Genomic DNA, 13,512 nt, shown 5'->3' with positions numbered 1-13,512 from the left:
TCAGACTGGAATTTGAAACTCTGGAAGTACAGCCTGCCTGTGCCTAGTAAGGCCACTAAACACAAGTACTTAAAACCAACGGTGGATCAGCCTTGAAAAAGAATAAAATAAATTCCAACACAAATGTAAGATTGAAGTTTCAGTTGGTCTTTATTGAATTGCATCAAACAGACTGGATGACGACACAGGTTCTATTAACTGGCGTGGCTTGTTCCAGGAATGGCATGATGAGGGGGAAAACAAAGTGCCAAAGTAAAAGCACAAAACTATTCCCACAGTACAACTAGTACTGATATACTAGTTGGTCCCTATAAATAAGGCGGAATTTGAGTCCTTGCAAATGTACAAATTTTACATTGACACCCAAACACTGATGGTCAAACATTTAGATTACTTTCTTTAATTCGTCGTACAGGACAAGCACAAAGGCACCACCCATGCCTCGGAGAACATTAGACCAAGCTCCCTTGAAGAAGGCCTTGCTACCCTCATCACGGGCAATCTTCTTCCAGCAGTCAATTGTACCACTGTACATGATGTCAGCTGCAATGCAAAATAAATAGTACATTACTCTCCATACAAAATGTACAAACAGAACTGGGCACAAAAATTTTGCACATAGGCACTAGTATGCCTACCTCCTTTGCGTCCGGACTGCATCATCATACGACGACGCACTGTGTCGAAGGGGTAGGATGCAAGACCAGCAACAGCAGTTACAGTCTGAGCAATCATCCAGCTCACAATAATGTGAGTGTTCTTGGGATCTGGCAACATTCCTGCAGAAGAAAACAACAAGTCAATTAATAAACAAAAATCAATAGTCTAATCATCATCCCTACACTAACAATTAACTTACCCTTAGCGGTGTCATAGATGCCAAAGTAAGCTGCTCTGTAGATGATGATACCCTGCACAGAAACATTGAAGCCCTGGTACAGACCCTTGAGGCCATCGGACTTGAAGATTTTCACTAAGCAGTTGCCCAAACCTGTGAACTCTCTCCCTGCTCCGGCTTTGCCAACATCTGCTGCCAGACGGGTTCTGGCAAAGTCGAGAGGGTAGACGAAACAGAGGGAGGTGGCACCAGCAGCACCACCAGAGGCCAAGTTACCAGCAAAGTACCTCCAGAACTGGGTGCGCTTGTCAACACCATCCAGAAAGACCTTCTTGTACTTGTCCTTGAAAGCAAAGTTGAGGGCCTGAGTGGGGAAATATCTGATGACATTGGCCAAGTTGCCTCTCCAGAACGACAGGAACCCCTGCTCCTTGGGAATGCGGACGACACAGTCCATAATACCCTTGTACTGCTTATCGACTGTGATTTGTTTGCTAGCATGTTGAACCTGCAAAGGCATACAAGTTACATAATTAGTTAATCAACGTTGAATACACCAAATACATTACTCAGGTCATTGAGAAACTCACATCACAATGTACATTTGTACTGATCACTTATTTGAGTTATTTTATAATCAAAGAGACACAATGGCCAGACCTTTAGCGAGCCGGCTAACAAATGGATCTGAATACAACCTTCCACAAAATCACGGTTCTTTTAACTATTAATGCTGGATATTTTCCTTCCAAAAAGAAACGAGTCCAAATCTGACCGGAGCGGATGCCACGAATACCTCAGAAGTCCCCCCTTGGTACGACCTTGGGCCAAGAAAAAACGAAGCACCAGATGCTTATTCTAATTAATTAATCTAAAATAAAATAAAGCACTAATAGTTTGCGACTGTTAAGCAAGATGGAAAATGGTAAAATATAATAAAGAACTTTATACTAAACGCAAAATAAGTGTTAAATTGAGGGGAGTAATGGCGGAGAGCCGGAGATAATACACTAGAGCGCAAGCAGGGCTTCCAGATGACTAATATGTTGAGCCTCGTTGGAGCTAGCCACTCGGCTAGGTTAGCTCGCTAGCTTTCTGTTCACTTGGAGAGGCCTTGCGTTAGCGGTTAATTGTTCCTGGAGTTGTAAGCGCTAAGGTCACGATACATCGCTCGCTACAACTCGCCCGCCCGCTCTCTCAAAAACCACGTCATCATTTTTCTCCCACGAATCCTCAGATACCGGTTTAAAGATCCGAATTCCGGCATTTCTTTTACTGATACGATTATTTTGCGATATTCAGAATTAGCCTCCCTGCGCTAACTAGCGACCAGCTATTTGTACGCTACACGTTAAATTTACTTCATCTTTTACGTCTGTTAAGTTATAGTATTATTATAGATCTAATAAAGTAATCAAACTATACAGAATGCTATAATTCCCCTAACCGGCTACGACTTCCGGAACACTGTAGCGGTTCATTAATCCGATCTCATTTCTTCTCGTAAATTTGATCCATCTTACCTGAAGAAGTAGTTTTACTCTTTCGATTGGAGCGACAGCTGTTTTGGAGATGGCAGCAGCAATACCACCGGCAAGGAAGTCCTTGGCGAAAGAGATTGCGGTTTCATTCATTGTTAGACGATGTTACTGGGGTGTCGTTTCAAGGAGACAAAAGCCCGCTCAGGCGCAGGACTAAACGCGCGGTATGCCGGCTGGGACGAAATGGCCGAATGAAAAGTTGCGAACAGACTTTAAACCGCTACGCTCGCGAGACAAAAAGCGAACCGAGAATCTGCGTCCTGATTGGTTTCTAGGAACCAAGGCGGAGTTTATGTAAATTATAAAAGGACGGATAAAGGCGGAAGTCACAAGGTTGAGGTGCGAAATGTTCTCCCTGATTCTAGGAATGCAGTTGTTGAAATCAGTTTTTAAAAGATTAAAATATTATCTGTACTCTTTTACCCACTCGTTTTTAGTTGTGGCTTTGAGGCTGCAGCATGTAATAAAACTACCAGTCAAGGTCAAACTCTTTATAGTTTAATAAAATTAATAAATTTTCTGCCAAAGGTTATTAACGATACTGTAACTGTACTGTAATCAAGAACTAAAAAGACATTTGTAGTATATAGTAAGTGTTTGTTGAAATGCATGTATTATTAAGCCTGTGTCCATTGGTTTACATTAAAAACTGGATATTCCAGAACAGTGACGAATTGTTAGAATACCAGTGAGTAATAGCCAATGCACATGTAGACAGATGCTTTAAAACACTACCTCAGAACTCTTGAACCATAGTCAGATATCTGATAAATTATTTAAAAGGTAGTGTAATATCTTAGCATAATGTTCTGATTAAAGGACAGAATTGGTGTAGATGTTATTACAGCTTTTTGTGTGTGTGTGTGTGTGTGTGTGTGTGTGTGTGTGTGTTATGAAGTGTATTGAATAGGAGTAAGAGTATCCCTCATATGTGGGTTTGAATAGAGAAGTGGACTCTTTGGTTGTTTTTTAAGGGTGAGATCTTGTGGCATGTCTTTTACAACTTAAAAGCTGTGCTTATATTGTCCCTAAGGTCAAACTAGTTTCTACACCACTTTGCCTCATATTGCTTGTAATCACTGGCAGATCAGTGTCAGACTTAATCATTGATCAGTGAAAGAAAAGTGAAAGGGTCAATAAGCAAATTTGCCCTTTTTGTTTGCCAAAGTCTTCATAATTGTGTTATCTTTATCAGCAGAGGCAGAAATTGTCGGCTAAACATAAATACATATAAAAGTATCTGACACTAATTAATTGTAATATTAGGCTGAGTGTAAATAACAAATACATGAACTCTATTATTCCTTTAAACTATACTGTATTTGAGTAAAGTAGGCCTATTAAAAATTCAACATTCCGATTTTACTCATGTTGAAACAGCAGTATTATCGAAGGAATACATACAGCGCATCTTATTTATACGTCCGAGGCAACTCTGCTTATTCCAAAAGATTGAAAATAATGTATTTACATAATGGCCTTTTTTGGACCCCATGCAACTTTGAGAGGTACTTAACCCCTGTACTTTATGAAAGGTGTTTACTACAAGTGTAAAACATAAAACACTAACAATTTGCAAGCAAAAAGGCAAGCCAGCAAGGACCATAGATGAGTTTAATGTATAAACAGAAATAAAATATGTTTTTCATACCACAGCATTTACAATTATTCATTGTAATAAATAAAACGATTTTACAAATGTTTTGTATTTTTTTGTAAAAAAAAAAAACAAAACAAACCTTTATTGCACATAAATAAGAAGTACATTTAAAATAACAAAAGTAATTGTATTCATGAATTGTTTGAAGGCACTGAAATAGTCTATCCTGAGAGTCACTTAAATGGCCAGTGATATGTCTCAGACATTTTTTTAAAAACCAGCACCTGTTTTTCCACCACAGTAATATTGATACAATATTAATATTGATTAATACTGTCTGAAAGATGTCACAGTGTTATTTACCACTCTCAGGTATTTATGAGGTATCGAAGGAAATAGGGTTGTGTTTCCATTAAAGCATAAAATCATTATCTGTTACATGGCATACTAAATACAGTAATGAATGTAATAATACATTTCTTAACTTTTAGCAGTGAGTACTGTTACAAAGGATCTACAAGGTCTTAAAAAGGTTGCACGAGATCAATTCTCAGGATGTCCATACTGTTTACTAAATACCTTCAATATTTACCCAGCATCGACCATACAGAACACTTTGTGCATACTATTGTGTGTCAGCAGTGTCATTCAAAGCAGTAAAAGTGTTGTAACTTGCACTTTAGAACCAAATGTTCTTTCTTACATGTATTGAACAGAACTTCAGGTGAATTCAAGTGTATTAATCTGTTTAACTAAGTATATTTAAAAGTGGTTGTATAGTTTAAGCAGAAATGTCAACACCAGAGAAAGTGCTTCAGCAAACAGTGTTCTTTTTACACAATAAAATAGTAAAACTCCTCGTTTTTCTTATAGGTATTTGATTATAATATGATTAGGTTTGCCAACGATTACCCATTGATGAACTTTGGGCCTGTATCTGTCGGTTTCTCAGGTAGCGCTTAAACTCTTGCAGTTCTTCTGGGCCCAGGCTTTGGTCCACTCCTGGTTTGAGTTTATAGCTCAATGGAGACACGGTGTAGCCATTTTGGTAAAGACAGAATTGCTTACACATCTCAAAGCAGCTGAAGAGCAGGCCATAGTAAGGGATGATCTAAACAAACACAGCTGATATTGACATCCATTCAAGACACAACAACAAAAGCAATAATAAAACAAAAAGTAATTCACAAACAGTGATTGTCAGTGTCCAAGTACAGTAGCCTTCATAAAACTTTGCATACAAAAACATAATGTTCATTATTATTTAATTCCCCAATGTTACATCAATCTGCAAAGTCGTTAAACCCACTCGGACATCTGAAAATAAACTACACATTTCTGCAAAGACAATGTTTAATCAGCATGCGGGAACCTCTCACTTGATATTAAAAAGAAATAAAACTGACACACACACTGGCAAACTGTAGTCTCGTCTTTACACTATTGTTTGCACTGGTGTCTCTCTCAACCTCGTATTTACACTTTATAATTCTGTGTACTGTGCCATGGTCCAGGAGAAATTCATTCCAATGTATTTACATTACATCACACCACAGGCCACAGAGTATGTAAAAGGTTTACTGAAACCTGATTGGTGGATGGCATCAATATTATTCAATAATCATATCTTCATTAGAAATTAAATCATTAAATGACACAATGTTGGAGCACATTAAAATTCACCTTGATTGTACATACAGTTCCCAGATTTTATACCACTTTCTTATTAATCACACTTCTTAAATCATGCCTTAAGATCAGGCTTTGTAAAAAGTTTAAGAAAACTATACCAAACCTTAATGAGTTAATGTGTGGACATCCAACAAACTCTACCCAATAAGGCATTTACTGCCTGTTGTCCATATTGCTTTTTTCACAGCAATGCATTGTAATTAACTATGAACTTCATTACAATTAATCTTCTTGATGGCAGTTAATAATAAGAATTTAGAAAATAAGTTTAGGACTAGTTCATAAAAGTACAGTTGAGGTGAATATTATGAAGGGGTAAGGGTGAAGCTAAAGTAATCAATACCATGTCATGAAGTATGAGTCCTAGAGACTAGCATTTTAGAGTTTAAGCACTTTAGAGATAAGCTTTTTTACTATATGTTAAAATATGTCAGAGGAAAAAACAAAACAAGAACAAACAAGATTATCTACACAATCAGTTAACACCGTACATACAAAAATGATAGTTCAGACCACTTTAGATTTAGTTCTAATAAATAACTGTTGTAATAAATAATTAAATGAGTACATAAATGTTACCTTAAGCATGTTGGCTGTAATGCCACTCCACAGGGACAAGACACCCTTGGTTTTGATGACCTGCTTGAAGCAGTCTATCATCCCATTAAAATGGACATCGACTCCTCCACAGTGTGGCAGATATGGACTCTGCGCCTTAAATGTTAATTAAACCATTAAAGTTATTAAAAACACAATGAGCAATATGACTTCAGATTCACACAACAGCAAAAGCCATTTAACTTTGGACATTTGTTAGCCAGTAAACATAAAATCTTGCATCTTAGTAACTGCAGCTGACTTTTCCCTTATTCAATAGACTGCCTTCTATTATTTTACAAACTACTGTGTAGCAACATGTAATAACATTAAAACACATTGGATTCGTCAGTTTCACTTGACCAACTGAGAAGATGTTATTTGCGCCACCCAGTGGTAAACAATAGTATTTTTATTTTAGCAAAAGAAAGCAGCAAATAATGCAGTGAAGACAAAATATTGTATAAAAAATTTGGGTGAATTAGATTTTTTTTGCACAGTAATGTATATACAAAACGAAGTAGCTTAACATTTCCACTCGTTTATAGCTCAGATGGTTGAATGGTGGGATAAAACTTGCATTTTGTTAAAATTCCCCCACACATTTCCATGATAAATGTAGCCAAAAACAGTACATTTTTTAAAGGTGGGAGTAGTCACTGCATTTTCAAATGTCGTGATTTATGCTGACAAAAATGTACAAAAAAGTAAAATAACTGAGCTAAATGTCAGTTTCCTGAAATCAATATTTGTATTATGCATCCATAATGAAGGAACATTAAGACAATGTACACTTATACAATTTGTAAAAGTTTAAAAGAGGACCCTTAATGCTCATCTCACCTGCATCTTCCGTTTAATTGTATCAAAAGGGAAAGAGAGAGACTGAGCCACTCCCGCAGCAAGACAGCCATTGATGAAGTTTTGCAAAGAGGTGAATCGAAAGTGGTGCTCCTGCCACAGCTTATCCAAGTTAATAAAAACTACATAGCAGCCAATCGAGAAAGGAACTGCACCTATACCACAGTTGAAAAAAAGAAACAGTCATTCCAAAAGAAATCACTTTAATGTCCAGAATTCAGCAAATAATATTACTTGGTTATAATTTTAACTTAAGTTCAACAATCTATTTATTTATATAACTTGACTGTCAAACACAATGTAAAATGTCACTTATTACTTCATAAAAATAGCTAAATGCCCAGGGAATTTCACAATACCAATGTTAAACAAACATGAGACATTTGCTTACTATAAATTACAAATTAAGACTATGTGTTATTGTAAGGCCAAGGAGTTCAAATATCAACCTGATATGGTTGGGTGTTTGAGAAATGCTCTTGACACCCAAATGCTGAGCTATATCCTCTCAATTTTGTCATTTTGCAGAAAAGTAATAAATAAATAAATAAAAATCAGCAAAATTAGGTAAATGTATTATTATAAACACAAGAAGTCAAAAAAGCATACCTAATATAGTAAGAGAAAAGCCACGGTAAAGAGAAAGGAACCCCTCATGTCGTTTTATGCTGGAAAGAGTGTGCAGCACACCCCGATATGTGGATTCTCTGCAGTTTTGGGCAATCATCCTGGTTTCAACCACCTCTAAGGGATATGTAAGCAGAGCAGCAGATATACCTGCTAGACCACCAGTCACTATGGCCTTCCACTGGGAAATACGACCAAGCTCATCCATGTAGAGGTGGATAAACCTGGGAATGAATTTAAATAAAAGCACAGTGCAATGTTTGTTTATCTTTCATAGATACATATTTACACACAAAGATTTATTTCATCAATACAGATTGATTCCATGACTTTTTTTTTTTTTTACATGTTTTTATCTCTAGAACAGAGATGCCCAAACTGGAGCTCATGGGACAAACAAAGTTGGCCTGATGTGATGACCTTTGATTTGACCCACCATGCCGTTTTTTTGCATGTTTGTCACACTTTAATGTTTCAGATCATAAAACTAATTTAAATATTAGTAAAAGTTAACACAAGTGAACACAACATGCAGTTTTTAAATGGTTTCTATTATTGAGGGAAAACAAAATCCAAAACTGCATGGCCCTGTGTGAAAAAGTGTTTGCCCCCCTGTTAAAACTGCGGTTTATCACACCAGAGTAGGGCTGGGCGATATGGCCTTAAAAAAAAAAAAAAAAAATCCGATTTGCAATTTAATTAAATTTTTCCCCCTGCTCAAAATCAATCTGCATATGACAAAGTAAATGTTCAAAAAAAGTTTTAACTTTATTAAATAAAGTTTATTTACCCTTCTGGGATTATAACCCACTTTGGGATTATAAACCAAAAATAGAAGATAGCAGCCCTGCCATTGTAAATTGTGAAAATATAACGTAACATAACATAAAATGAGCAAACCTACAAAGAAAATTTTTTATGAGTGTTTAAATGTGGAACATGATTGAAAATGCACCTGAGGTTTTGAGTGATTTTGCCTTTACTTTTCTCTAAAACGCCACAGTAAAATGATTTGAAAATTAAGAGAGTAATAGACAGGGACACTGTAAATGAAAATAATTTAAAGGATTGAGCAAACCTATAAAGAAAAATGTTTTATAAGTGTTTAAATGTGGAACATGGTTAAAAATGCAGTGATGCTTGGAGTGATTTTGCTTTTACTTTTCTCCAAAACTCCACAGTAAAATGACTTTTTATATAAATAATATAATAGACAGGGAGATTCTAAATAAGAATTATTTGAAAGATTGAGCAAACCTCAAAAATGTTTGAGTGTTTGAATATGGTGATTCAAATGCTCAGATTTTTCTGTTTCGCTGTTTTGAAGCGTCTTTACATGTATTGTGACCGCTCCCACCCGGCTGCTTAACCGTGTATTTTCAAGATGCAGCTGTCTTAACCGCTGTCTTGTTCATTTTGTAGGGCCCTACATCTCTCCCACTCGACAGCATGCCTCTGTTGGAGTAAATTGGTGGTACTGCTACCTTTGCTTGCTCGCTGCCATGTTGTTTGTGTATCTCTATGGCAAACGCGCGGGGAGAGGGCCGAGTTTGTTCGAAAATATGCAAGCCCAGAGGGGAGCGTCGGCCGACATTAAAGAGAAACCCGATTTTTATTCAAACAGATTGATGTAAACTACACATTCGAGTTAATCGAAAAAAATCGATTTATCGCCCAGCCCTACACCAGAGTTAGATTTCTTTAACCACACCCAGGCCTGCTTACTGCCACACCTGTATCAAGAAATCAAGAAATCTCTTAAATAGGACCTGCCTGACAAAGTGAAGTAGACCAAAAATCCTCAAAAGCTAGACATCATGCAGAGATCCAAAAATATTCAGAAATAAATGAGAAAGTAATTGAGATCCATCAGTCTGAAAAAGGTTATAAAGCATTTCTAAAGCTTGGGACTCCAGCAAACCTCAGTCACACCATCTGAGCGAACCATCATTCACAAATGGCAAAAACATGTAACAGTGGAGAACCTTCCCATTCCAAAATTACCACAACAGCACAGCAATGACTCATCCAAGAGGTCACAGGTCAAAGGGGTCAAAGACCCTACAAAACCACCCAAAGAACTGCAGGCCTCACTGGCCTCAGTTAAGGTCAATGTTTATTACTCCACCATAAGAAAGAAACTGGGCAAAGATGGTCTGCATGGCAGAGTTCCAAGACAAAAAACGCTGCTGAGCAAAAAAAAAGAACATAAAGGCTCATCTCAGTTTTGCCAGAAAACATCTTGATGAGCCCTAAGACTTTTGGGAAAATACTCTGTGTACGAACAAGACAAAAGTTGAACTTTTTGGAAGGTGTGTGTCCCATTACATCTGGCATTCAAGTAACACCTGCATTTCAGAAAAAGAACATCATACCAACAGTAAAATATGGTGGCGCTAGTGTGATGGTCTGGGGCTGTTTTGCTGCTTCAGGACCTGGAATACTTGCTGTGATAAATGGAACCATGAATTCATGGTTCCATTTATCACAGCAAGTATTCCAGGTGTGTATTCCTGCTGTTTACCAAAAAATCCTGAAGGAGAATGTCCAGCCATTTGTTCATGACCTCAAGCTGAAGCGAACTTGGGTTCTGCAGCAGGACTATGATCCAAAACACACCAGCAAGTCCACATCTGAATGGCTGAAGAAAAAAAAATGAAGACTTTGGAGTGGCCTAGTCAAAGTCCTGACCTGAATCCTATTAAGATGCTGTGGCATGACCTTAAAAAGGCAGTTCATGCTTGAAAACCCTGTGGCTGATTTACAACATTTCTGCATCGATAAGTGGAGCAAAATTCCTCCACAGCGCTGTAACAGACTCATTGCAAACTAATGCAAACGCTTGATTGCAGTTGTTGCTGCTAAGGGTGGTACAACCAGTTATTAGGTTTAGGGGGCAAACACTTTTACGCAGGGCCATGTAGTTTTGGATATGGTTTTCCCTCAATAATAAAAACCTTAATTTAAAAACTGCATGTTGTGATCACTTGTGTTATACAGTATTTTACCAAAATTCGTTTAAGGATCTGAAAAATTAAAATGTAACAAACATGAAAACAAATAAGAAATCAGGAAGGGGGCAAACATTTTCAAGCCAATGCATCTCATTAGAGGCCACAGCATGGCTGTTTTAGGCTTTGAATTCGATAATGAAATAAATTGTAATGTTTCTCTTTGTATTATAAGTTTCCCTAGACTAGAATTTTGAAAATAAAACTGCATTAGAGATCATAGTCATGATTTCTATTTATTTATTTGTTAAATACTAAATCATAAATGACAAACCATAGCAGCTTTAATTTTTATACAATGTTTGATATAATGCAACGTTTCTTATTGGCAAACGGTCCTTATTCGAGTATAGCATATAGAAAATATCTGTACAGTTATAAATATAATTTGTGTCCTACAGAGCGCTAATCTATAACACTGATGATGTGTAAGCAGCTCGAGTTACATCCTTATTTCCTGGAACTAATATGACGTTCTTAAACTGCTGAAGAGGACAGTGTTATAAATATACACAGTAATATATATATATATATATATATATATATATATATATATATATATATATATATATATATATATATATATATATATATATATATATATATATATATATATATATATATATATATATATATATATATATATATATATTTATATTTGTTTGTGTGTCGACACGTGGAATGCACTGCTCGTGTATTAACTTATCGGACTTTCGGGACCAGGAGATTAATTTGACTAAAAAGTGATAACTTTAATGTTAAAGATTACATTTGGACACGCCTATAACATTTAAATCAAGGATTCTCTAAAAGCCACGTGTGGACCCGCCCTTTCGGTGTGCCGAGGCGAGCAGTCATGACGTCATCGAACGTGTCGGGTTTCCTGCTCGGTGATTGGCTTAGCGCGAAGGCGTGATGATGTCGCGTTGAACTGGAGTAAACTTTACAGCTAACATATACAAAAAAATTGCTGACCTAATTAATTATAAAAACACAAGAGGCCCAAAGTATAAAGAGAGAATGTTAAATAACAGTATCCGGTTTAGCAGCACTGTATTAAGTGAAGTATGGCTAATGTCGGAAAGGAAAAACCTGTGGTGTAGGAAGACTGGCTAAAAGCTAAATCCCAAAGACAGGAAAAACACTACAATACAATCAAATCCTTCATGTTTTTCAAATGACAACTAAAGCAATGTAGCACACGCGATCAATACAAAAATAACAAAATAATAAAGTCAAAATGAAGACTCACGTTTTGTAGGTTCCCAGATGTATGGCACTATATGGGAACAATCTCAGACAGGAAACCGAATTTCCTTTCCAAAATGCCCGAAAACCTTCACGCTGATAAATGAGAAGAAAGGTGCGCATAAAGCCATATTTGCAGTGGAAAGTTCCCACCTGGCTCAAAATTTTCACCACCTCAAGGGGCGAGGTGACGGTTTTGCTAAAAATCCCTGCAAACCCGACACACAGAAAACTTTGAGAACCTGTCAATCTGTCATCCTTGTTCACGGCTGCCATTCCTTTACGTTAAAAAACACACAGCCCTAATAGATAATGGATTGGAAGCTAATTTACTGAGCAGATGTACTAACACAAAACTCTACAGCCAAAACGACGTATTATTACAACGTCTATTGGCGGAGTAAGCGTTATAAGAGGGGATAACCAGGTTCAGCTGTGCGAGCACCAATCGCTGCGCTTTATTTCATATTCTCAGTGGGACCGCGCGCTACTGTCAACCAATCAGAAGAGGATTTTACGCACCATAACAATTTTCCCACCACCGGAATGCGGGGGATGACGCATATAATTAAACATAATAAAGCGCATATAATATTACTTTACTCATATTATATGATTGAATGGTTTATTTTATTATTACATACAGTGCTAATCAAAAGTTTGGTCACATCTACTTCAGTGTTGTATGTTTATTTTTATTATTTTTAACATTGTACAGACATCCAAACTACGAAAGAATACGTTTTAAACTATGTAGTAAATAAAAATTGTTTAACAACCTAGAACATGTTTTATATTTTCGAATGCCTAAACTAGCTACATTTGGCTTTGGTTAACAGCTTGTCAAACTCATGGCATTCTCTCATCAGACTGATGAGGCAGTCACCTATAATGGTTTTCAATTCACATGTATGTCTTTTCAGCTGATTGTGGCATTTCTTGCCCTCTTAATGTTCTTTAGACCATCAGTTGTCTTGTGCAGAGGAAAGGGTGAGTACAGAGACAATAGCCCTATTAGTGCTATACAAATCCTATTATGGAAAGAAACACTTAGTAGTGAAAAGAGAAAAGACAGTCCATCATTATTTGAAATGAAGGATTAGTCAATCTGAAAAATCTAAAGGATATCTTTAAATGTATTCTTCAAATTGCCTCTTCTGATATTTTTTTTACAAACATATTGTCAGTTGTGTATTGCATCATTAGTACTGTTTGATTTCTGCCACCACTAACTTTAAATCCTGGTAAAACCAGTTGGACCAATTTGACCTTTTTTTTGGCAGATGGGTTATGTAGTAAAATGTGATCATAATACCATGGTGGCAATTTTTCTTTTGATAGAAACAGCATTATCTAGAATTATCTGAAACAATGGCTATACACATTCACATTTCTGTGGGATCAAAGAAGTGTGTTGTTCTTTGTGCTATTAAGCCTGGCAATGGTACCTTCCAACAAGACAATGTCTGAAGTATGATAAAAGTTGCGGGAGTGAAT

General features: G+C 36.7%; 2 protein-coding genes across 3 annotated transcripts; both read right to left on the bottom strand.

The window, feature by feature from the left end:
- Window positions 1-131: 131 nt before the first annotated feature.
- Window positions 132-2,572, bottom strand: slc25a5 (solute carrier family 25 member 5). The gene is made up of 4 exons (XM_046850465.1): window positions 2,362-2,572; window positions 860-1,346; window positions 639-779; window positions 132-543 (listed from the first exon to the last, which is right to left on the bottom strand). Exons 1-4 carry the CDS (start codon window positions 2,470-2,472, stop codon window positions 386-388), a joined length of 897 nt encoding a protein of 298 aa, XP_046706421.1. The 5' UTR covers window positions 2,473-2,572; the 3' UTR covers window positions 132-385.
- Window positions 2,573-3,979: 1,407 nt separating this feature from the next.
- Window positions 3,980-12,427, bottom strand: slc25a43 (solute carrier family 25 member 43). Of its 2 annotated transcripts, none has more exons than XM_046848699.1 (5): window positions 12,020-12,427; window positions 7,739-7,980; window positions 7,112-7,284; window positions 6,251-6,385; window positions 3,980-5,090 (listed from the first exon to the last, which is right to left on the bottom strand). In XM_046848699.1, exons 1-5 carry the CDS (start codon window positions 12,289-12,291, stop codon window positions 4,872-4,874), a joined length of 1,041 nt encoding a protein of 346 aa, XP_046704655.1. In that variant the 5' UTR covers window positions 12,292-12,427; the 3' UTR covers window positions 3,980-4,871. The 2 variants fall into 2 exon arrangements, with proteins under 2 accessions (XP_046704655.1, XP_046704656.1); XM_046848700.1 differs by having other exon boundaries at window positions 4,948-5,104.
- Between the last annotated feature and the right edge of the window lie 1,085 nt (window positions 12,428-13,512).

The sequence above is a fragment of the Silurus meridionalis genome, chromosome 5 (assembly GCF_014805685.1).
Source record: "Silurus meridionalis isolate SWU-2019-XX chromosome 5, ASM1480568v1, whole genome shotgun sequence".
Lineage (NCBI taxonomy): Eukaryota > Metazoa > Chordata > Actinopteri > Siluriformes > Siluridae > Silurus > Silurus meridionalis.
Note: the sequence above shows the minus strand (reverse complement) of the source record. Positions and strands in the feature narration are given on the sequence as shown.